The 24,938-nt window shown below is 37.5% G+C and overlaps 1 protein-coding gene across 3 annotated transcripts; it reads left to right on the top strand.

Moving 5' to 3' along the window:
- The first annotated feature begins 3,478 nt into the window (after nucleotides 1-3,478).
- LOC147604339 (protein disulfide-isomerase-like) lies at nucleotides 3,479-8,859 on the top strand. 3 transcript variants are annotated; one of them, XM_086795630.1, is made up of 13 exons: nucleotides 3,564-3,754; nucleotides 3,952-4,007; nucleotides 4,286-4,484; nucleotides 5,161-5,191; nucleotides 5,317-5,604; nucleotides 5,719-5,907; nucleotides 6,021-6,149; nucleotides 6,820-6,957; nucleotides 7,238-7,357; nucleotides 7,462-7,579; nucleotides 8,107-8,219; nucleotides 8,345-8,569; nucleotides 8,664-8,859. In XM_086795630.1, exons 3-12 carry the CDS (start codon nucleotides 4,303-4,305, stop codon nucleotides 8,561-8,563), a joined length of 1,527 nt encoding a protein of 508 aa, XP_086651756.1. In that variant the 5' UTR covers nucleotides 3,564-3,754; nucleotides 3,952-4,007; nucleotides 4,286-4,302; the 3' UTR covers nucleotides 8,564-8,569; nucleotides 8,664-8,859. The 3 variants fall into 3 exon arrangements, with proteins under 3 accessions (XP_086651755.1, XP_086651756.1, XP_086651757.1); XM_086795631.1 differs by having other exon boundaries at nucleotides 3,568-3,754; nucleotides 3,968-4,007; XM_086795629.1 differs by lacking the exon at nucleotides 3,952-4,007 and having other exon boundaries at nucleotides 3,479-3,754.
- Nucleotides 8,860-24,938: the final 16,079 nt, after the last annotated feature.

Genomic DNA, 24,938 nt, shown 5'->3' with positions numbered 1-24,938 from the left:
AAATCCACAAGGGCTAGATTCTTGATTTTGATGATGAGCTTGGGGATATGCCAAAGTTGAGAGTGGAAAAGATGCCATTAGTTTATATGATTCAATTGAAAAAACTCGCCAAAATTGGGAAGTGCCAAATAAGCTCGTGACAAAAAGCTCGCAAATTAACCACAATCGCTCACAAGTAGGGGCACTTATTAGCATTCATGTGGGTATGGGTGATTATACTTATAACAACCCAAAGAACTTATAATAAAGTTCAAGTTTTGTAAGGTCTTATGCCTTGCAAACCTTTAATTTCTTGGGCGAAAATACTAGGAATTTGTTAAAATAAAGTAATCCTTTGATGTAGACCTTAAATATATACTAATCCCACACATTGATCATTAAATCTACAATAGAGCCACTAAATAAAAATAAATAGTCTATGCAAATATCGCATTTGGATATAGAAAGTTGATGTAGACTATGTGCACTCACTAGTTTCACAAAAGTTGATTTGGATGCTAAGAAATTTAGGTACCATAGATTCTATGCATTATCATGAGGAATTACAAGGAGTATGGAACCTAAGCCCAAGTTGGTAGTCATTGTCATGATAAAAGCATTAAATGAATTTCAAAAATGATTTAAAAAAAAACCTTTAAGCACTTTTATTTAGGCATCACCACTTAATTATAGCAGGAATGCATATAGTGTTCATCAAAAATGATTTTTTAGAACCTTTAAGCACTTTTATTTAGGCATCACCGCTTAATTATAGCATGAATGCATTTTCTTTATGATTTAGACTATAAAATATCTTAGTGCTTTTACATTATGTATAGTGCTATCTTTTCCACCTTAGTAACAAATGATCTTGCACAAAAATAACTAGGGTTTTAAGAACAACATGTACTCCCCATAGGTACCTAATTGCACAAAAAACTTAGAGTCCTCCTCCATGAGCAAATGTTTTCCTATAAGGCATTTGCCTTTATTACGTAGAATACAAATCACCTAGAAATCCAAAAAATGCATACATACATTTCACATTACTTTAATTTGACAAAGTAGATTACATTATCTATTTATGCATGCAAGTAGTTGCTTAGATTAAGACTACAAACTTTATATTTTAATGAGGTTAAAGAAATGAACACTTTGTATGTAGTGCACAATGTGGTAAAATTAGCATTTTTAAAGGCGAGTTGATCCTCCATGAACGAGATTCATCCCTCACAAAAATGTGGAAAGATTACCCACATCCAATTAGACACAAGAGAGGTGTATTTACATTTGCGATAGCTACATTAATAATTTTAATAAATCATGTTCTTTGTTTGTTGTGTACAAAGCTTTTCTATGTTTCTCTATTTCCCACAAAAATGTGGAAAGATTACCCACATCCAATTAGACACAAGAGAGGTGTATTTACATTTGCGATAGCTACATTAATAATTTTAATAAATCATGTTCTTTGTTTGTTGTGTACAAAGCTTTTCTATGTTTCTCTTTGGTCATGGACAAAGCTTGATTTGAGTTGATAGGGAGCTAAGGAGGTGAACAAATAAATTTCTCTTTCTCTTTCTCTCTCTCTCTCTCTCTCTCTCTATATATATATATATATATATATATATATATATATCTCTTTAAATCCTCATAGAGAAAGACTATCCTAATAAAACCCTAATGGTGGAAAAACTACAAAATGCAATAAATAAATAAATTCAAGCACTCATCACAACTCTCAAATTTTCATTAATCTAAGCTAATAAACATGAGTGCCTAATCTCCACCTAACCTTGTTCTTATACCAAGTTGAAACCTAGATCTAGGGAGCATTACAACATAAGATTAATCCCATGACAAAGATGGAAATGACATACTAATTACAAATAAATAAAAAGACTAAGGAGCATTATAACATAAGATTAATCCCATGACAAAGATGAAAATGACATCCTAACTAATAAATAAGAATATCAACAAAACTCATGAATAAAAAGGTCTAATTTCATCAACTCACAAAAGTAAGGTCCATATACATCATTTTATAACTCAAAAGATGAGCATATATATCCACTTTTTTGCCCAAGAAATAATATGCTTAAGGACCTCCAAAAGGGCATAATCACCATAATGTGGGATACATTCATATCACTTTTTAATGTTGGCGCAGAACATGTGCAAAAGCTATTTGTGGGTAAATTAAGGCTTAGTTCAAGAGTGGATTCAATGATCCCTTTGATGTGGTTTGTGAGAAATATATGGATTAAATTCTCCACGCATGTCCCTGATTGGTTCCACGCGTGTATTCAATAAACTAGTGCATAATGTTTTGATTTCTGTGAATATACATGAGGATGCATTAGCGAGCCATCTAAAGTCATTCTTGTGGGCTTTAGGCACGTCCATAATATAAGGAAGCGTTGAGTTAATAATATTAAAGATTGGAACTATGTGTCTTAATGTTATGACATATTGATGTATTAGATCATCCTCATGTATGGAAATGTTAATAAAATCTTTGTTGTTAAATCTCTCCTTTGTCTTTGCTATGATGTATTTTTTACAAATGAAAGGTGAGGTTATTTGGGACTTTATCCAAGCCACAAATAAGAAGTCCTCAAGCGACTCTAATTCTATTCTCACTTCCTATTGGCTTATATATGAGGGACACGATTGTTAAATTTTTAGTGATGAAAAGTTCAAATTCAGATTCCAATCTTTTTTGTTTAACAGGACCATTGTAATCAAGTTAAGTACTTGATTACATTGTAATCAAGTACTTAACTTGATTACAATGGTCCTGTAATCAATTGAGTACTTGATTACTTTGATTACTTGATTACTTGATTACTTGATTACTTGAGTAAGACTAACACATAATGTGTCAATGGCTTCTTGTTTGTGGTCGTATAGTCTTGAGGGTATATGGTGCCCTTTTCTAATTCCTGTATATGGTGCCCTTTTCTAATTCCTTTCTTAGCAACAAAATTTTCACAATAGGGGGCCGAAGTTAAAAAAAAAAGAAAATTGATTAATTAGTGAATGAGATACTTTTTTTCAAAGGTGTTTCTAAGCAAGGAATTGCATGAGGTGGGTTCAATGTTCACAAAAAACCCGCAAACCCTTACAACGCACCTGCAAAATTCGTGATCTCACTTGTAAATTTTATTATTTGTAATTTTAAAGATCAACAAAATTTTAAGCATTTTAGTTATGTTTTACTGGAAAAACTTGTAAATATTGAAGAAAAACTTGTAAATTTTAAAATTGCAAGTTTTGAAGAGGAATATTCTCCATGAACACTAGATGGGTTGCGAATGGCTCATCCCGAAACCGTCGGTCCATGCTAGCCCCCACCACAGAGGTCAATCATGCGTATGCGGTGCGGGATAATTCCACGCACCCTTACAACGAGTCAGACTCGTCCCGCACCTCATGGAGAGAAAATTTGAGAGGTAAAAAAAGCAAAATTCACCTACTATTGGCACCCTAGGACAAAGCAACAAAGGAAAAAAGGACAATGTTGATGTGAAAAATGTGATTGGGCCAAAGTCCAAAAGTCGGAAGCCGATTGGCCAAACCACGTAGAGCCATGATGGGGTGAATGGTTTCATTTTGTCAAGGTTTCTTGAAAAAAAAAAATCTCACCCATTTTTGCTTTTCTTTTCAAAAGCACTACCCTGATCAGCCATGGCCGACCTTGAGTGAGAGAGCCTTTTAACACGACGGATCTAGTTCGCACAGAGAGGCCAACAACAAGCATCTGATACAGGTCAGCTTTTCTGCTAACCCTAATTGTTGCTAATACTATTGAATGTTAAGCCTAATCTTCACTAAGAACCCTATTAGCAGCTCTATTGCTGATGAGCCTCATTCGGATCTCTGATGTTGCATTTCATTGATAGCTCGTCTCGATTTTTCCTTTTTCCCGGTTAACTTTTATTTAAACCAATTTTGAAGCCTAAACAGGCGCGCGTGTTCACAGGAAACCTGACAAAGGACTTGCAACATTTTTAGTTTTACCTGTAAATTTTACTCCCTCAATTTTGAAAATTTTGCAGAATTTTAGCTATATTTAAGCTCAAAAATATGCAGATTCTAAAGAAAACCCTTCTAAATTTTAAGGTCCTAGATTTTATGATTTGATGAAAAAAAATGTTTTTCTGTAAACACTAAATCTGTGATTTGTGTATTTTGTTTTGTTTGTGTGTAAAATTTAGATGGTCCATTTGCCAAGTTTATGCTGCTTAACTTCTTCTTCTTTTTTTAATTGTGCAATTTATGTTGGATTTTAATGTTGCAGTCATTTTGCACATCAAAATGCTCCGTTTAGCTCCTGTTTTGCTGCTTCTCCTTGCCGTACTCCCATGGGTGGCCTTAGCCGATGAGGAAGTACATCAGGAAGTACATGAGGAGGGCCATGTCCTCGTCTTGGACGCTTCAAATTTCACTGAGGTTGTAAAGGAACATCCTTTCATCGTCGTGGAATTCTATGCCCCCTGGTAAGCCATGGACTCATCTTTTGACATGTATGGAATATGTCCATGTAACACGACAAATTCATGCATGTGTCTGCACATGTGCACACATGCTTTAGCACAAGGCCATTCATGTTAATGGAAGCTATATGGGTAAGGAATGCATGGGCATACATATCGAGTAAAAAGAATCTTCAAAGGAAATATTTTTATGTGCTTTGTGTTGCTGTGTGTGCTTAGTAAGATATGAACTCATTTATGAAATGTATGCAACATCCATGTAATCTGACAAATTCATGTGTGCGTGCGTCCTTCCATATCAATGGGAGTGTGTCCTGGGCACACATATGGAGTGGTAGAAACTCTTGCGCTTGTGTGTGTAGTTGTGTGTAGCTGCATTAATGAGAATTGTTAAAGAGAGTCTTTCACGTGTGTGTTCAAAGAGCAGGGTGAGTTCATTGTCCTTGTCAATGGGAAGCTTAACAAGTGAAAGAGGGTACTTATGCTTCAGGAGGTGGCGTGTGAATGGATTATTCAAGATCATGTGTGTGAAAGCACAGAACTTATGTGTCTTAAGCCCCACAAAACACCTATAATTCACGACTTTTGGAGAGCAGGAAAGGCTAATCACTTTGGTCATGATATAAGATAGAGCTTGTGAACAACCTCATCTCACAATTGATGTTTGTCCATGGCACAGGTGTGGCCACTGTAAGCGGCTTGCTCCCGAGGTATTTTTCACACCCCCTCCATGTGTCCTGCATTTTTTATTCACCACCCTTTTTGTGCTCTTTACACCAATTTCATATTATGTGTACTTAACAGCCCCCCTCCCTTTTTTTCCCTTTCATCTCAGTATGAGAAAGCCGCAGCCATCCTTAAGACACATGAGCCCCCGATTATCCTTGCGAAGGTTGATGCAAATGAGGAGACAAACAAAGCCTTGGCAGGTGAATATGACATTCGTGGTTTTCCGAGTTTGAAGATCATTGAAAACAAAGGAGAAATTGTCCGTGACTACAAGGGCCCCAGAGAAGCGGATGGCATCATATCCTACTTGAAGAAACAAGTTGGCCCACCTTCTGATGAGATCACATCCGCTGAGCAGGGTGAGAAGCTTGTAGAAGAAGCTGATATTCTTGTTGTGAGTACCAAGTCCCGACGTGCTGAGTATAGTTTACATTCAAATCTCTCGCTTTTTTAACAAGAGTTTTTCTCTCAAAGGTTTATCTTAAAGGCATCTGAACTGTTGGTTTAGGTGGGAGTGTTTTCATCTTACGATTCTGAGGAGTTCACAAACTTCACGTCCATCGCAAGTGAATTGCGCTCAGATTATGAGTTCCGGCATACTTTAGATGCTAGCTTTCTACCCTTGAAAGCTGCAGTCCTCAGCGGACCCGCAATTCGTGTCTTCAAGAAATTTGATGAAGGCTTCAATGATTTGAAGGTACGAGTTTCTTGTCGAAGGGCCAGCCTTGAGCATTATTTAGTGCTTTCTATCAAGCGATTTATAGTGGTAAATTTGGGGTGTGGTAATGAAGGAATTGATATTTTGTGCAGGAATTCAAAGCTGAGGCTGTAAAGAAGTTTTTGGATGAAGTGAGCATTCCTTTGGTAGTGTTGTTCAACAAGGATCCTGTGCAAAGAGAATACCTCTCCAAAATTTTTGCAAATCCTCAAGATTCCAAGGTGAGACAACCAAGCTTTTCCTTCATGCCAGATGTATACTAGTTGCTTTATGAGCTACACATCCGTGGGCTAACGACGCTTTTTCCATTTCCATGCATTGCATAACACAGTATTATAATTGGTTAAATTGCAGTCAAAGTATTAATATTTATTGTGAAAGTTTGACATGTGCTCAGTTGTTACTTTTGTTTAAAAGTTGCTGTTTTCTTTTATTCTTTTGGCTGACCAGCTACCCTGCACGTGTGTCTGTGAAAGTTGCTGTTTTCTTTTATTCTTTTGGCTGACCAGCTACCCTGCACGTGTGTGTGTTTGCTTCTCTTAATGCTACCTTTCATCATGGCGGAGTGTGCCTTTCACCTCCAGAGAAGATATTGAAATGGTTTATTCATGAAGATTTGCCTAATAACATATCTTTATGCGTGAGCCTACATCTACTCTTGGATGCTGATAACATTAGTGAGCCTACATCTACATCTACTCTTGGAGGTGATGACACTAGTGGGGTTACCTGGCATTTAGTCTATTCTATGCATGATGGAATTGATTGTTTCAAGCTTTGGGAGTAGACTTACATGGAGTCAAGATCAGACTTGTTTTTGGAATGACCTGAACTTTTTGTTGGTATTAAAGTATACGGTAGTGTAATTGCCTTCATTGTCTCCCATTGCAGGTCTTTTTGTTTGTAGACTCCAAATATGAAGGTGTTGAGGAGATAAAGGCTACTTTCGGGAAGCTTGCCAACGAGTACAAGGGCAAGGGCTTAAGGTTCCTTATTGCAGATACTGAGGATGGGCTAAATGCACTGCAGGTTTTTTTGCTTTCTTGTTCTGTTGTCTCTATATTGCTGATTGGTTGTAGTAGTTTCTATTGTTAGCTTTGAGATCTGTTCTTCTTGTACTTCTTCTGATTATTGTTGCACTCTTTTTGTGGGATGGTATATTATTTAGTTAAGAGACATGTGCGCCTGGGGTTGTAGGCATCAAACTTTGTTCCACACCCTGGGACGCCAAACCCTTCGCCACCAGGCTTGGACGTGATTGTTGCTCTCTTTTTCATATCGTTCCAACAATCAATTATTTTGCATGCAGTACTTTGGAGCAAGAAAAGAGAAGCTCCCTTCTATTGTGATCCAAGGCAAGGATGAGAAGAAATACATCCTTGAGGAAGCTCAAGCCGGGAAGATAGCATCATGGCTGAAGGATTATTTTGTGAGTATATGCATGCTCACTTAATTTGTTGTGGTTAAACATGAACAGATCTCAAGGATGCTCCCACTCTTGCTTTTTTTGACATCTGTAATGTCTGCCTGCAGGATGGCAAGGTATCAGAGTTCTTTAAGTCAGAGCCTGTGCCAGAAAAGAATGATGATCCAGTGAAGGTTGTGGTTTTAGATACTCTTGAAACTATGGTTCTAAAGTCTGGGAAAAATGGTACGTACACAGGACTGTGTTGATGCAGGATCAGAATGAATTTAACTAGCATTTTGAAGTCTTGTGCTGATGAATAATAGTTAATGAGTTGTGCTATGGGAAACAGCAGAAATGTGCAGTCTGTTAGCGGAAATATCTGTTTTAAGGATTCCCTGGCCCAAAACGGTTTCTGATGTATTCAGCCCTTTCTTATTTTCAAAATGGTTTGAGACGTTTTCCCTTTGCGCTGTGCTGTTCCCTACAACACTGGCATTTCCCCTTTGCACCTCACTCTCAAGGTCATGTTACACTTAAATCTCTCTTCTTGCCCACCTTTATTCTCCTCTATTTTCTCACAATTCTCGTCCTTCCCCCTCACTCCCCGTGTGTTTGTTTGCTGTGTCCGTGTCAGCAAACTATGATTTTCATAGTTATGACACACATCCTTGACAACAAATTTATCACTACAAAAAGCTTTGAGCATTTCGTTCTTTGATTTATCACATTCAAGGTACATTGGTTTTGATGATCGGCTGTGTGCAATTCAGTGTTACTGGAATTTTACGCACCGTGGTGTGGACATTGCAAAAAGCTGGCCCCAGTTTTGGATGAGGTGGCAGTTTCATTTCAGTCTGAACCGGATGTTGTGATTGCCAAAATTGTAAGTTCTCTGCAGATCCTTGAACGAAGTGCAGAATTGAGGGACATACTGGTTTGCATCATTCATCTGCAATTTGCAAAGCCCGCCCCCCTCACATGTCTTTTGTACCTGATTGGTGGTGTTAGGATGCAACTGCAAATGATGTCAAAGATAAGAGCTTTGACGTGAAGGGTTTTCCAACTCTATACCTACACTCTGCTGCTGGGAAGGTGATTCTTTATGAAGGTGATAGAAGTAAGGAAGATCTTATCAGTTTCATCAACAAAAACAAGGATTCCGTTGAGAAAAGTGAGATAATTAAAGAATCCGAGGTGGATGTGGAAGTCACAAAAGACGAGTTGTAAATGCAGGTGATGGCTTCGCGTGTCCAAAACCGGAAAGGATTCTGTGATCTTTGAATTTTCATTAAAGTTTTGGCCTCTGATATCTGTGTCTTGCATGCAGGTTGAGCAACTGCAGAAATTTTGGTTACAGCCAATTTTTCTACACCTGGTTTTTACACAAGTGCATCTGACAAGAAGCCACTCCAGATATTAAATATTCTGCTTGCTATGTTACATAGCAAGGGCATTCAAAAAGTTGTATTACTGCTACAGCTGAAATCTGAGAAGTAATTTTGGAATTTTAAACGGTTTGAAAAGAAGAGTATGAATTTGGGACGTCTATTTTTTTCTAGATTGAGTTTAACATATACTAATGTACTTGCAAATGTATTTAAATATATATGCACAGCCTCTCAGCATTGCTATTTATGTGCATTTTACTCCCCGCACTAATTTATAGCCTCTCAGCAGGTATAAACGACTATAGTTTAAATTAATAGGAGCTTTTGTGACCATGCTTAAATCATCAACATGGACAAGCCTTGGTAATATTTCTTTAGACAAGGCCCTATTTTTAGAGACTAATCAAGCCTTTCTTTTGAAAATGAAAAAAATCCTACTTATAGAGAGAGACCAATCAAGCCTTTCTTTTGAAATGACAAATAGTAGTGACACTTAATGAGGCCATAACATTGGTAGCTCCCACATGTCATGCACAAGCTCCATCCCTCATCCGGCGGCATGGGTGTCATGCATGTGGGAGATCCAAGAAGGCATTTAGACAATACATCTTGAGGAGGGTCTTTTGAGACTAGTGGGCTTTGTTAAAGAGGTTGAGATGGAAGCTAAATGATGTTGTAATGTAGTACTGGAGTATTCTTCTGTTTCTAAATCTGTTTCTAAATCTGCTTTGTCATCAAGGTGCTTATGCCCTTCGAAACATGCCTATAATGGAAACCTTACTGCTTTGAGAGTATTTGAGCAAGTTGCAAAGCCAAGATTGACTCATTTCAAAGATGGATTAGAAACATGCTTACAATGGAAGCCTGTTGACACCCTCTATAATTGTAAAAGGCTGGCTTGTATATGCATTCAGGATAGTCCTTTTACAATGTTGTCTTTTGAGGCAAATGAGATACCATAATAATTGCTACTGCTTCAAGTTGGATGTGGCAGCTTGGTTCAACATGTACCAACTAGCCCTCGTCAATGTAGCAACTTGCCATAGGCAAAACAAGGCTTATGGTTGAGAATTTTGGAAAAGACTTACAAAGATAACAATCCTCACAAGGAGTGGCCTCCAATGCCTTGAAATTTATGAGCATTTTCTAACAAGTATATGGTCTTGCTTTCAATTGGTAATGCTTGGTCATCGGATAGAGACTCTTACCTAAATTAAACATGATGCTTTTTACAGAAATAATAAAATCACATGAATGTTGCTTATCGCTACTTGATTATTACTTTTTTTCATGCCAAATGGAACCATGCACTCCAAATGATGAGATGTACAAGAAAATGTATAAACAATAAGTAATCTATTTGTTGAGGTAAATCTAAGATGGAAATATTATTTTGGCTAATTCTAATCAGGTCCTTTACAATCCCTAGGTGATGGGTTCAAATCTCTCCTTGTGCAAGCGATGGCATCTAGTGTGTATGAACGAAAAGAAAAGTGCTTAAAAAACAATTAGTCAAAATAAGTCCAACAACTATGGGCTTGTTCACACTAATGGAAACCCAAGACATCGGGTGGTATCCATGATTGAATATGGGGTTCTTCACGCGAATGGAAACCCGGTATTGGGTGGCTATTGGACCCACTCAAGGATAATCACTTACAATATGGAACAAATCTCACAATTAAATGCTTATTTGATTTACCACTCTTCCATCCAATTAGGTAGTGAAATCCATCCATAAAGAAATGGCAACCCCTTGCTCTTCTATTCGATCCAATCTTTATCTCCAATTTTTTGAACACCAGATTAGCAAAAAAGGATTAATTTTTGAACATTTTAAGCACAGCTTAAGTTACTTTGATGGTTTACTATTCATCAATGTCCCAAACCCTTATCACACAAACCTACTTCTTATGCACCTCTCCTTTTGCGATATACCCATAAGGAAAAATCCCCACAACTTCATATACTCCTTCATATCCATAAGAGGAAAAGAGTCTTCCTCCTTTTGGATCAAACTCTATAGGGGTCCCAACTTACTTACACTTGGCCATACTAAATGCCTTTAATATTTCTCCTACATACTTTTGCTAAGAAATGAGGATGCAATCCACATACCTCAATCCCCAAACAAAAATTCATAAGCCCAAGGTTTGTCATTTCAAACTCTAAACAAAACATCTTTTCGTTGGATTTTCTCCTCACATGTCTACCCATCAAAATGAGGTCGTTCACATAAAGGACTATTATCATGTACCTACCTTGCTTAGAGAAAATTTACAAATTTGAATCTAATTTAGTCAAAATGAGGTCGTTCACATAAAGGACTATTATTGTGCACCTACCCTACTAAAAAAAAAGTATAAATTTGCATCTAGCGGGCTTTTAGAAAGATCAATACCCACAAAATATGTGTCGTTCTGCTCGTACCAAGCTCAAGGGACCTGTTTTTTAGCCCATGCAATGCCTTTCAAAGTGCGCGTACCTTGCCTTCTTCTAAATTGGGCATCATGAAACCATGTGCCTACTCAACATACACCTCCTTGAGATTCAAAAAGGTGGACTTCACATCCATTTGCATCGCTGACCACTTCTCATCATGAGAGCAGCCACCCAAGTAAGTGGTGGTCAAACAAGTTATGAGCAAATGTCTCTTGATAAATGAATCCCCTGACCTGTGCAAAGCCCATGTGCCGTTCCTATACTTCCTTAGTTGCTGTTCCTTGTACTTCCCTAGTATACAATCAGACTTGCCCTTCCCAAAGCCACCACCGTTTCTCTTGATGATCCATAAGATCCTAAGTGCAGTTTCTCATAATGGAGTCAAACTTTGTCTACAAGGCCCTCCTCCACTTTAGATCCAGTTCAGATCTACTGATTGGTCCCGCTTCATGGGCCCCCTCCACTACTTTTGCTTCCTCCAAAGTTTCTCTCTCTTGCAACTTCATTATCTTATTAAGTCATAATATGTGCATGTGCTCTCTTCTTCTTCTCTATTCCCTTTGACAAATAGCTATTGGCATAATTATCATAAGATTCGGGGGATATTTCCTATTAAAAAGCTACTTCACCCATTCGGATCAGGCTATCTCCTCTATGCTTTAGCAGCCCTTTCATCTTTATCCTCACATTTCCCACCACCTCTTGTGGGAATGGGTGCGGGCCTTCCTTTTGCCATTTTTGGGCTGCATCTTCATCATTGATGAAGATGTAGTGGATAGAGTCTCCTCCTCCATCTAATAGGGCTATTCCACGAACACCACATCACAACAAACAATAATTGTTATTACCTCAGGGGGCGACATATAACCACCTTTTCATGTGAAGGGGTGTCTGATGACATGTAGTGACCCTTCACATTTCCCACCACCTCTTGTGGAAGGGGTGCGGGCATCACTTTTGCCATTTTTGAGGATTACAACATAAGATTAATCCCATGACAAAGATGAAAATGAATACTAATTACAAATAAATAAAAAGACTAAGGAGGATTATAACATAAGATTAATCCCATGACAAAGATGAAAATGACATCCTAATTAATAAATAAGAATATCAACAAAACTCATGAATAAAAAGGTCTAATTTCATCAACTCACAAAAGTAAGGTCCATATACATCATTTTATAGCTCAAAAGATGAGCATATATATCCACTTTTTTTCCCAAGAAATAATATGCTTAAGGACCTCCAAAAGGGCATAATCACCATAATGTGGGATACATTCATATCACTTTTTAATGTTGGCGCAGAACATGTGCAAAAGCTATTTGTGGGTAAATTAAGGCTCAGTTCAAGAGTGGATTCAATGATCCAATATGTTTGAACTTTGATGTGGTTTGTGAGAAATATATGGATTAAATTCTCCACGCATGTCCCTGATTGGTTCCATGCGTGTATTCAATAAACTAGTGCATAATGTTCTGATTTCTGTGAATATACATGAGGATGCATTAGTGAGCCATCTAAAGTCATTCTTGTGGGCTTTAGGCACGTCCATAAGATAAGGAAGCGTTGAGTTAATAATTATAAAGATTGGAACTATGTGTCTTAATGTTATGACATATTGATGTATTAGATCATCCTCATGTATGGAAATGTTAATAAAATCTTTGTTTTTAAATCTCTCCTTTGTCTTTGCCATGATGTATTTTTTACAAATGAAAGGTGAGGTTATTTGGGACTTTATCCAAGAAGCCACAAATAAGAAGTCCTCAAGCGACTCTAATTCTATTCTCACTTCCTATTGGCTTATATATGAGGGACCAGATTGTCAGTTTGTTACTCCATGTTTCCCGAAATTCTACTCAACGAAAGATAGCTTGACATGAAGCATAGCAAGCTGCCTTGTACCTCAGCATTTGTAGAACGAGGAGGGCTCCTATAGGTTTTTTAAAAACTAGTCCCTTGCCTAATATGAAACAAAAAATCGATTCAAGGTCATGTCTAAGGTATAGGTAATCTTATACTTGAGTGTTCCTCAGATATTTCTTTACACCCATACCCTCACCTTCTAATGGTTCTCTCGAGGGTGATTTGAGAGAACTAGGTTAATACATCAACTGCAAAGCTAATATCCGATCATGTAGCACAAGAAGATCAAAATCCCCACAACTTCATATACTCCTTCATATCCATAAGAGGAAAAGAGTCTTCCTTCTTTTGGATCAAACTCTATAGGGGTCCCAACTTACTTACACTTGGCCATACTAAATGCCTTTAATATTTCTCCTACATACTTTTGCTAAGAAATGAGGATGCAATCCACATACCTCAATCCCCAAACAAAAATTCATAAGCCCAAGGTTTGTCATTTCAAACTCTAAACAAAACATCTTCTTCGTTGGATTTTCTCCTCATGTCTATCCATCAAAATGAGGTCGTTCACATAAAGGACTATTATCATGTACCTACCTTGCTTAGAGAAAATGTACAAATTTGAATCTAATTTAGTCAAAATGAGGTCGTTCACATAAAGGACTATTATTGTGCACCTACCCTACTCAGAAAAAAGTATAAATTTGCATCTAGCGGGCTTTTAGAAAGACCAATACCCACAGAATATGTATTCCGCTCGTACCAAGCTCAAGGGACCTGTTTTTTAGCCCACGATGCAATGCCTTTCAAAGTGTGCGTACCTTGCCTTCTTCTAAATTGGGCATCATGAAACCATGTGCCTACTTAACATACACCTCCTTGAGATTCAAAAAGGTGGTTTTCACATCCATTTGCATCGCTGACTACTCATCATGAGCAGCCACCCAAGACTAAATCATGTAAGTGGTGGTCAAACAATTTATGGGAGCAAATGTCTCTTGATAAATGAATCCACTGACCTGTGCAAAGCCCATGTGCCGTTCCTTGTACTTCCTTAGTTGCCGTTCCTTGTTCTTCCCTAGTATACCATCAGACTTGCCCTTCCCAAAGCCACCACTTGGTACTGAGATGACCTTACGTTTCTCTTGATGATCCATAAGATCCTAAGTGCAGTTTCTCATAATGGAGTCAAACTTTGTCTACAAGGCCCTCCTCCTTTAGATCTAGTTCAGATCTATTGCTTGGTCCCCCTTCATGGCCCCCCTCCACTACTTTTGCTTCCTCCAAAGTTTCTTTCTCTTGCACCTTCATTATCTTATTAAGTCATAATGTGCGCATGTGCTCTCTTCTTCTTCTCTATTCCCTTTGACAAATAGCTATTGGCATAATTATCATAAAATTCAGGGGATATTTCCTATTAAAAAGCTGCTTCACCCATTTATGCTTTAACAGCCCTTTCATCTCCATCCTTACATTTTCCACCACCTCTTGTGGAATGGGTGCGGGCCTCCCTTTTGCCATTTTTGGGCTACATCTTCATTGACGAAGTGGATAGAGTCTCCTCCTCCATCTAATAGGGCTATTCCACGAACACTACATCACAACAAACAATAATTGTTATTACCTCTCAGGGCGACATATAACCACCTTTTCATGTGAAGGGGTGTCCCATGACATGTAGTGACACTTCACATTTCCCACCACCTTTTGTGGAAGGGGTGCGGGCGTCGATTTTGCCATTTTTGGGATACATCTTTGTTAATAAATGAAGTGGACAGAGTCTAGCAATCCTTTCATCTCTATCTTCACATTTCCCACCACCTCTTGTGGAAGCGTGTAGGCCTCCCTTTTGCCATTTTTGGGATACATCTTCATTAATGAATGAAGTGGACAAAGTCCCCTCCTCCACCTAATAGGGCTATTCCACAAACATGACATCACGGACAAAAAATAATTGTTATGACCTCAAGGTGACCTATAACCACCTTTTCATGTGAAGGGGTGTCCCATGACATGTAGTGACCCTTCATATCAACTCTGGTGTCACCACATTAAAGTTATGTGAAGGAGTGTCCCATGACATATAGCATATAAACTCTAGTGTCACCACATTAAAGTTTAGGCCTAGTGTCACCACATTAAAGTTTAGTCCTAGGGAAATAAATGAAAGAACCTTGTATCATTAGTCCAAGCTAAATGCCCATCCAGGTATGTTGGAATGTTGAGGGATATGTAGACACAACTTTGGCTTTGAACATGCTCAACATAGGTTAACTGGTGACTACGGAAAAACGGTAAAAATTGGTGTCCAACTGTGAAAATTATGAAAGTTTGGCAATTGAATGGAAATAGTTTAAGATGTTTTGATAAATCATTAGATTGATGTTTGTATGAGTTTTTTAATGGAAAATAAATTATTTATAATTAGTTTAAATAACTAAGAATAAGTAAGGAAAAATAGAAAAATATGGATAATGGAGGATAGTGAAGGAAACATAAATGTGGTACATTGGAATGAAATGAGGTATGTTTAGGTGTTAATTGGAATGAAATTGGAATGTGTTTTGTGTAAAAAAATGGATAATTAAGGGTTCAACATTTTCCCCACACTTGGATGTGAATCCTCCTTTGCGAACAACTTCTTGACATATACTTCATCATGTAAATATCATCTACTAGGCCATCTTTTAGAATGTGGTATGCCACTAAGGAAGGATTGAAAGGTTGGACACTGGTAAGGATGAATGTATGAGTATATGGCTTGTAATTGGAGAGGGAGGCACCGTCACTCCACCTAAACTATGTCATATACCAACACATCACACCTTTATGTGATTATGGACACTAGTATGGAATGAGGTTATCATTACTATGGTTGGAGGTATGGACATAATATGTATAGGAGTTTATACAATTATGATTTTGAAATTTTAGGTAGTATGCACATCTATCCTTGTTATTCTGTGTCTTGTCATTCATTAGAAAGGTTATGGGAATTTGAAATGACGAATGCCATCAATGTAGGTTTGACTTTCCTTTATGCTTGCATCTAGCTTGATTGCAACTTCTCATTTGATTTCAGCCTTTGATATCTTCCTTTATCTTTACACTCCTTAGCATATGACCATGTGTTGATTGGTTGTCTCTTGGTGGATGTTCAAGGTCTAGTAAAATGAACATAATCTTCTATGCAACCATGTGTTAAATGGTTTTCTTGATTATAAATTGGATTGGTTTGTGTATGAAAATTGTAATAGGTTCATCAATTAAAATGAAAATGAGAATGAAGTAAAGGAAACTCTTGTTTAGATTTGGAAGATATTTGTGTCATCAATGGTAAAAAATCATCGTCATTGGCATCAGTCTGTTATGGGAATATATTTTAAGCGCTTTTAAAAGTATTATTCTATCCTCTTAGAAAATTCAGGGACACTTGGATTATCTTTGCATATCAAGCCAAATCATGTTAATATCATGGGTGATGTCATTATAAATATTAATACGTTTGGTGACATTTGGTTGGGGCCTCCAATGTTTGTTACAATTTGGTTTGTATGGAAAGGTGATTCCTGGGTTACTTACGCCTAGCAAACGTGTGTGGTTATGGATTGTATACCTATGAAAGAATATGACTTCGACATCAAATTCCAACTTGGGAAAGATAATGTGGTAGCGGATGCACTCAGCCCCGCAAATCTTTCTTGAGTGCAACTTTGATTCCAAATGATCCCATACTGGACAAGGTCAAAGAAGTCTCATCTCATGATCCTGATTACCAGAGGATGGTGAAGTTAGTAGAAGAAGGAGGAACTTCAGAGAAAGAGAAAAATCTAATCAAGGGGTACTTCATCCATGATGGGAGTCTTTACTTCAATCAAAGGCTATGTATTCCTAAGGATCTAGCTCTAAATAAGCTTGCATACATACACCCAATGGCAACTTTGAGACCTCTTTGCAGCACACACAGTGTTTGCACAACCAATCGCCCTTCCTGTAGTTCCAAAAATAGAGTTCTGCAGAGAATCGAAACGTACCCGCAATGCTGGTGAACACCTGCTATACTGCCTGCAAACTAAAAAATGGAGGTCTAGACACGCCCGAAACGTGATTTTGGCCTGAAAATTTTAGTCCAACAGATAGTAAAGTTGCCCTATAGCTTTGCTCCACGAAGAAAGCTCCTCAATCAGAGTTCGTTTGTTGGTGCCTCACAAAGAGCTCCCGACAAGGGTGTAGTAGCCAACACAATGGGGGAGGAAGAGTAGATGAAGCTCTTACCCTCGTACCGCTTCTTGTGCTTCTCTTGCTTGCCGCTCAGCTCTTAGCATGAACCAGGCTTTGATACCATGAAAAGATGAAGGGGAGAACAGAGCTTGAGCTCTTGCAAGCACACACACACTCACACAAACCCTAGAAGAGAGCACACAAGGTGAGGCTGAAAAATCTTCTTCTTCTTCACACAATAAAACATGTCTACTACAAAGAAGATAAATTGAGGCTAGGGTTAAAGCATATCACACTTTACAAAATTGAGACTAGGATTAAAGCATATCACACTTCACAAAATATTAAAGTTCAAGTCTAAGCTTGGTAAACCAAGGCTTTCCAAAATAAATTAAAATGTGCACAAGCTAGTACATGTATATACGAAGCTTGTTTACAAAAATGTGTGCTAAGTAATAATAATGTGCGAATTCTTCTCAATCTTCGGAATCCTCTGCCACACCACTACTAAAATGGAATCATATCCTCCTTGTACAGTGGGGAGACTTGTGATAGAATAAATGCTCATGCATTCCCACTTCATCTGGGGGATATCCACCAAGGGTTGAAGCTTCCCAGGCATCTTGACTCTTTCAGCTTTGATCCTTTGACATGAGAGGCATTGCTTTAAGTATCGATAGCTCCTTCTTACAGCGTTCAATGTTTTTGCATAGCTTGGATGCCGTGCAAGCGGGGCTATCATGAGCTTCATGGAGGAAATTTTTAAACGTACCTGCTCAGCCTCATCATTTTGTTTCCTGTCTGATGCATCTAGGTCTACCCCAGCGATCGCTCAATCACCATGTACAAGGTTCGAGAGGTTAATGCATGGTTGAGGTCCAAAGAGATCCTCTTGCAGCCTCTCAAATTTTGCATCTGAGATATCATATTCTCAGGAGCAGCTTCTGTAGCACTTCTTTGGATGTGGATGATTACAGAGACATCATCCATGCTCGTGCCATCATATCCGCCAATCTTAGTTACTTGTAGAGGGACATCCACAATGTCAAAGTCAATGAGGTCTTCATCAACATCTCAGAAAAGGTGGCAGTAGAGCTCTTCCTCCCTTAAATCCAAGACCTTGAGGACATCTTGCATGAACAAGTACTCAACACCATCTATAGTGATGGCACTCAATGATGCAAGTTTTGCATTCTTAGTAGGATGGGCTGCCTCTTGGTGGATAGTCAACAAGTCCAAAGACAAGCTACATGCCTCCTCTTCTTACTTGTCTAGGACTGTCTCCTCTGGCTCCTTATCTTCATAGGTGAGAAGAGGCACCACTGGCTCCTCATCATTTTCCTCTTCAAAATCAGAGCATAATATGTAAATAGCAAAGGTAATATCTCGCTTGACTTGGTTTGCCTCCTCAAAAGTGAGGGGCACAGAGGTAGATCGAAAGGGGGGGGAACATGTGCAAGTGCTCTTTGCACAACCTTTCTATGGTTGTCACCACTCTTCATGGAGAAGAGGAACTCTAGGGGTATCCACCGAGTAGTGGAGCCATTGATAAAAAATGTGATATCATCACGTCCCACGGAAAAAAATGCAAGCACTGAGCTATTGGGCTCTAGAGACCTAAATATATTCTCTAGCTCAATAGTCTAACAAAACCTAGGGTAAATTTGGTCCCACATCTGACAGTAAAATCAGGTTTAACTCATCCACTGTGCGAATGCATCATGATGAGAAGCCATGGTGAAGGCGTAAAGGGAGCAACAAGCAAGGTGGATATAAAGTGAGAGATAGAGAATACATAATAGAAGTGAATGAAAATAACCCCTACTTATACTTATAAATATAAGTTTATATATTATTTCATTAAAACTTTAATAAAGTAATATATATTTTATTAAAATTTTAATGGAGTAATATTTATTTCATTAAAACTCATGAGGAGGCGATGGCACTCAATGAAGCTAGTGGTGGGTCATGACTTTGGGTTTTGTAAGACTGGATGGATGCAATTTATACTTCTTAAATATATATTTATATTTATATTTACAATTGTACTTACTTATACTTATCTTTATTTTCTTACATATTAATGGGTTCGAAACATAGTAGACTTAAAAAAACCACTATAATTTATGAAAATGAAATAAAATTAAATTTATAACACTTTTAGAGAAACAGTTTTTAGTATTCACTTAAAAGAATAAGAATGACATGGACTCTATAATTTCAAGGATGTGTGGAGCAACACACTGCTTGCATGTTTTGCAATGTTCACTTCGACTCCCATCCAACTTAAAATAAAAATTACAAGGGGGATCAAATTGGACATGAGTTAGATTTCCTGCCTCCAAAAACTAAGGGGCCAATGACTTTCTACATTAATGCTAAAAGGGTCATGACCCTCCTAAAGAATATTCACATCAATGAGTGCTGAATGCATGCCATCTCGTATGTCTTGGTCCAAGCTGAGTCACTCCCCTTATAGAAGTTGCCACCTCCTATACTTGAAGCGAATGCACAAAGTTTATCTTGTAATGAAGTATCTGTCATAAAAAACAAACAACCAACATAAAAACATAAAATCAACAATCAACAATCAACATTCAACATTCAACAATCAATAATCAACAATCAACAATACTTATGAATAAAAACCATTAACAATCAACAAACACAGTAATTCTGTCATCTTACCTAAAGGTAACATCTGACACAATAATTCTGCACTCAATGATATCATCGTGGTGAGTTCTCTTGATGGTATGACTCACCTCATTAGGAGCTCAATGGAAGGCTTCTTGGGCCCTTTTATTTGGCAGTTTAAGGAGTCAAACCTTTTCTCTTAAGAAGAAACATTTTCTAATTAGAAGCTTCAAAACGGCTACTTTATTCGAATTTGAATTTTGGGGGGAAAATGGAATTTAGAATCTAGCAGAAGAAAAAACCATATCATGTAACATATCTATGGAAAGCTCTTGATGCGTAGATCACGGATCTATAATCTCCGCTCAAATCGGAGCTTGTATGTAGAAGTTATGGAGGTCCGAAAATTGTAAAATTGCCTCCCTCCCTTTTTGGGGAAAAAAGTGCACCCTTTGACCACTCTTACACCTCTCTTACAAACCCAACGTTTCAGTCCACATGGCAACCCCCCATTTGGCTATTCCTTAATCACCTTGATTAGGCTTGGGCAAATTAAAGGGCCCAAGAAGACCCCATTCACTTCCTAATGAGTAACTGAGTCATCCAATCCTTAGATGGGCACTTGCATTGATAAGTAATCTTAGTTTTCTTAACTACTTCATAGGACCCAAACAAATGTGCAAACAAACCACATAAAGACTAAAACAATAAGAAATAAACAGCAACTTATTGATTTGATTTACACAACCTTGTTGCTTTGATTTACACAACCTTGTTGCTCCAATGAAAATAAACATAAACACATCAAGAAAAAACATTAACAAACCCTAAACCTATGATCATTACTCACATTAAGACAAAACATAGACAAACCCTAAACCTATGATCGTTACTGTTATATTTTATTCCACTTGAAATCATTACTGTGTAGAGAAGATTGTAATAAATAAATAAAAAAAAATAAATAGCAACTTACTACTCATAACCTTGTTGCTTCCTCGGGGGATGCACTACTAGAAAACCCTAGGTATCACGTGCGTTCAAGAGGTATTAAAAAAACCCCTTAAGAAAAATTTTCCCCCCAATAAAAAGTTGAATAAAAAAACCCCTCCTGTTAATGTGATCCTATTAATTTTTCTCAATGTATCTAATTAAAAAAACCTTCCTCTACTGAACTCACGTGGTACATTAACATTTTTTAAGGTGAACCCCCCCCCCCCCCCCCCCCCCCCGAGGTTTCTCCTGTGAAAATAAATAGCAACATATCAAGAGAAAACATAAATAAATCCTAAACCTATGATCATTATTATGGTATTTTATGCCACTTCAAATCAATACTATGCAAAGAAGATTGAAAGCAACAAATAAAGATTAAAATAATAAGAAATAAACAACAACTTACTGCTTTGATTTACACAACCTTGTTGCTCACAACCTTGCTCCTGAGAAAATAAACAGCAACACATCAAGACAAAACATAAACAAATCCTAAACCTATAATTATTACTCACATCTAATGTTTAGAGATATGGTGCCATGGAGCACAAGGAAGGTACATAGTGAGTGTAAGAGCAAGTTGCCACACATGAGAAAGTTAGACATATCCCACATGAGTTAACAAAGCCAAGTTGTATCCATCTCATATAAAAGGGGTTTCTTTCATGAAATCAAATCAAATCAAGCTTCCACACATGAGCAAGTTAGAAGTATCCCACATGAGTTAACAAAGACAAAATGTATCCACCTCATATAAAAGGGCTTTCTTTCATGCAATCAAATCAAATCAAGTTGCCACACATGAGCAAGTTAGAAGTATCCCACATGAGTTTTAACAAAGCCAAGATGTATCCACCTCATAAAAGGGGTTTCTTTCATGCAATCAAATTAAGAAAGCTCTCAAGTCTTTTTATGAGTACAAGTCTCAATCTTGTAACCTAATTGAACTTGATTCTTAAGATTAATTAGTTTGTTTTTCTCATCATTATTAGTGCACTTAGGTATCATACACCTTAGCTTAGGGATTTTCATGAATTTTTAAGGTCATAGCTTCCATAGCCATAGCTTGAGGTGCTACATTTTTCAACATGGTATCAAAGTTTCCCCTCTCCCCACCATGAGCTTCTCCAATATTGCCATTTCACTATCATTAGCTTGTATTAGCCAAATATTTTTGTATTCTTCTAGAGTGGATCAAATGCTATATTAGGAAAATTGGGAATTTTCATATATTTTGGGAATTCCAAACATTGTTAAGATTTGGCCACATGGTCAAATCTTGACCCCTTATTTGAAAGTGGAATCCACTCTAAAAACTCTATCAGGGAATCCTCCCAAGTACCACATTTAAATGAGGGGTTAAGATTTAGCCACATGGTCAAATCTTGACCACTTATTTGAAAATGGGACTGGAGAGATTCCCAAATTCTCTAATATAGTGTTATCAGCTTTTAGATCTCATTTCTCTTCAATTACTCCACCATTTCCCTCTAAACTAGCCACCTATCTTCACGAAGCCATTTGAACCAATTCACCACCATCAACTTGCATTATGTAGAAATGCGGTTGCTTGACCTTTCAGTCCATTTTTCACCTATAGACCAAATTACTCAAATCCCTTTTAGATGAGCTTAGAGCATAGTACAAGGATCTCACAAATCAAATTTGAGCTCATTTATCTACCAGCATGAGCAAGGGAAGAAGAAAACCGGTCGTCGAAGGAAAATGTGCTTATGTGTTGAATTCTAGAGAAGAGGAGCTGATTTCTTGCATTAGATTTCTCAAGTGTATGAAGGGTAAACACTCTAGCCTAAAAACCCCTTCAAAATCTCACCTTACATACTCAATTTTATCACCAAGATGTAGCTCTGTTAATCGTTATTTTACCTCTTAATAATCACTATCATTAGTGTGAGAGTGATTAATAGAAAACAAGCTAATTAATAGTTAAAATTAAATTTTTTGGATTACATTGCCTTATATAACCCTTTAATCTTATCATTTAGCATTTGGGTTATTATTGGGAAGCTTTTGAGCACATTTTACTGCTTCTCTCACTGCTAAGTGTAAACTTAGGTAAGACCTTCGCAAATGGCATCGAGAACAATAAATCAAGTTCAAAAATTCACCAGGGAAGGTTTCCATACCTGGGCCTTACAAATGAAGTACCTCTTAATGGGGGAATATTTTTTGGTGAGCTTTTTTCCTATTTTGGTGAGCTTTTCCAAAGCCAATCTCTTATTTGTACTACTATATGAGCATATTTACTTTTTTGATGAGATTTTTGAAGCCAATCACTCTTTTGTACAAAGCATATTAATGTAAAGGTAAGGAGAATCACTCTTTTTTACAATAAGACATAATTCACTTGAACATTAGAGTAGGCGACCTCCTCTCTCTTAGATTATGGTTAGGTAAGCATGTTTATATGTTTTTTGATTTATAACTTGAGCTCACCTAGTCTCTCTCCAAATCTCATCTACTTCTATTTCTTAGATCATGGTCACCATTGAATTATTAACGTAGCATTGCTGTCTTTAAATAACTTGCTCTTAACTGAGAAACGAAGGAGTCATGTGCTTCCACATTGGTGGGTGTTCTCTTTGTATAGCTGTTGGTGGTGAATTTGTGGCTGGCCCCATTATTTCTTTGTGTTCAAAACCCTAGCACCTAGGAAATGCCTATTGGAAGCCCCATTTTCCTTGACGGTGCTGCTCAAGTGCATGCAGGATCCTTTATGAGCTTGTGAGCCACCCATGACCTGGAAGCCCCATTTTCCTTGGGTTTACTAACTTGGCTAGGTTTACTTTCTTGGTCGGATTTACTTTCTTGGGCAGGTTTACCAAGTTGGTTGATGGTCCAAACTTGTGAGTGTTTGTCTCACTCACAAGCTCACAAGGATCCTTTGTGAGCTTATAAGTGAGACAAACACTCACACGGTACTAAGTTTTGGTTGACTTATCTAAGTGCTACAAATTGTAAGGGAGGAAAAGCTAGAGGAATGACACTACAAAGCAAACACTTTCCAAAGGATTCAACTCCCAAAATCTATTGAGTATTATAAGGAGTAAGCACCATTGTCCTTGGGTTTACTAACATTGTCGGGTTTACCCAAGGTAGACGCCCAGCTTGTGAGTGTTTGTCTTACACACAAGATCACAAAGGATCATGCATGCATGTAGGATCCTTTGTGTGCTTGTGAGTGAGACAAACACTCACACGGTACTAAGTGTTGGTTGACTTATCTAAGTGTTGCAAATTGTAAGGGAGGAAAAACTAGAGAAAGGTCACCATAAAGCAAACACTTTCTAGAGGATTCAACTCCCAAAATGTCCTTCATCTATTGAAATATCATAAGCTTGTGAAACCATATTAACAAAAGAAATAGTTTTTAAAGGGTATAGTTAAGGATTAAGTGGTTTCTTTAGTGGGATGAGAAATTGGAGCCTTGGTGGATTTTAGAGACTTAGAGTATGTGTTCGATTCATTTAGTGATCTATAATAAGCTATATTTGTATTGCATGATTCTATCTTCTTGGAATTTGACTCTAATCTCATCTTTGGTTTCCTTGAAAAGGAGGCATCTTGAGCATCTTGAGACGATAAATTGTGTTAATAGACTAAATTACAGAAAAATCTCACTAGAATTGCCAAAAAGCTCACCATAGAAAGCTCACAAAAAATATGCACCCCTTTTAATGCATAAAGGTCCATGGAAACTCATAAAAGACAATGATGAATGGCACTAGAAAGTTCTCCATTTGTTTCAAAAGTATCATATTTTCTCCAAAGATTTATATATACGTAAGAAGTAATAACAACAAAATAATTGGTGTTAGTTGTGACCAAAAGGTTGATGTGAGAACTAGCATTGAGGCCTTTTAAATTTGTTAATGTTGCTCTAACCACTCATGACAGTCTCAAGATTCTAAAAGTCACACTTAATTAGGACACCCTAAAGTAGAGGCACATGTGCCTTTGTGGCTTGGCTAGGTTGTTGGAATCTCTCACTCTCTTCTATGCTAGTTTTAAGATGTTAG

This window comes from Cibotium barometz, chromosome 62 (assembly GCF_041138505.1).
Source record: "Cibotium barometz isolate CiBa-2024 chromosome 62, ASM4113850v1, whole genome shotgun sequence".
Lineage (NCBI taxonomy): Eukaryota > Viridiplantae > Streptophyta > Polypodiopsida > Cyatheales > Cibotiaceae > Cibotium > Cibotium barometz.
Note: the sequence above shows the minus strand (reverse complement) of the source record. Positions and strands in the feature narration are given on the sequence as shown.

Bases quoted from the DNA above. Each gene is read 5' to 3' on its own strand.
- LOC147604339 (XM_086795629.1), top strand. From the start codon at position 4,303: ATGCTCCGTTTAGCTCCTGTTTTGCTGCTTCTCCTTGCCGTACTCCCA. The intron at 4,485-5,160 runs GTAAGCCATGGA...TCCATGGCACAG, and splicing joins GTGGAATTCTATGCCCCCTG to GTGTGGCCACTGTAAGCGGC. The intron at 5,192-5,316 runs GTATTTTTCACA...CTTTCATCTCAG, and splicing joins GTAAGCGGCTTGCTCCCGAG to TATGAGAAAGCCGCAGCCAT.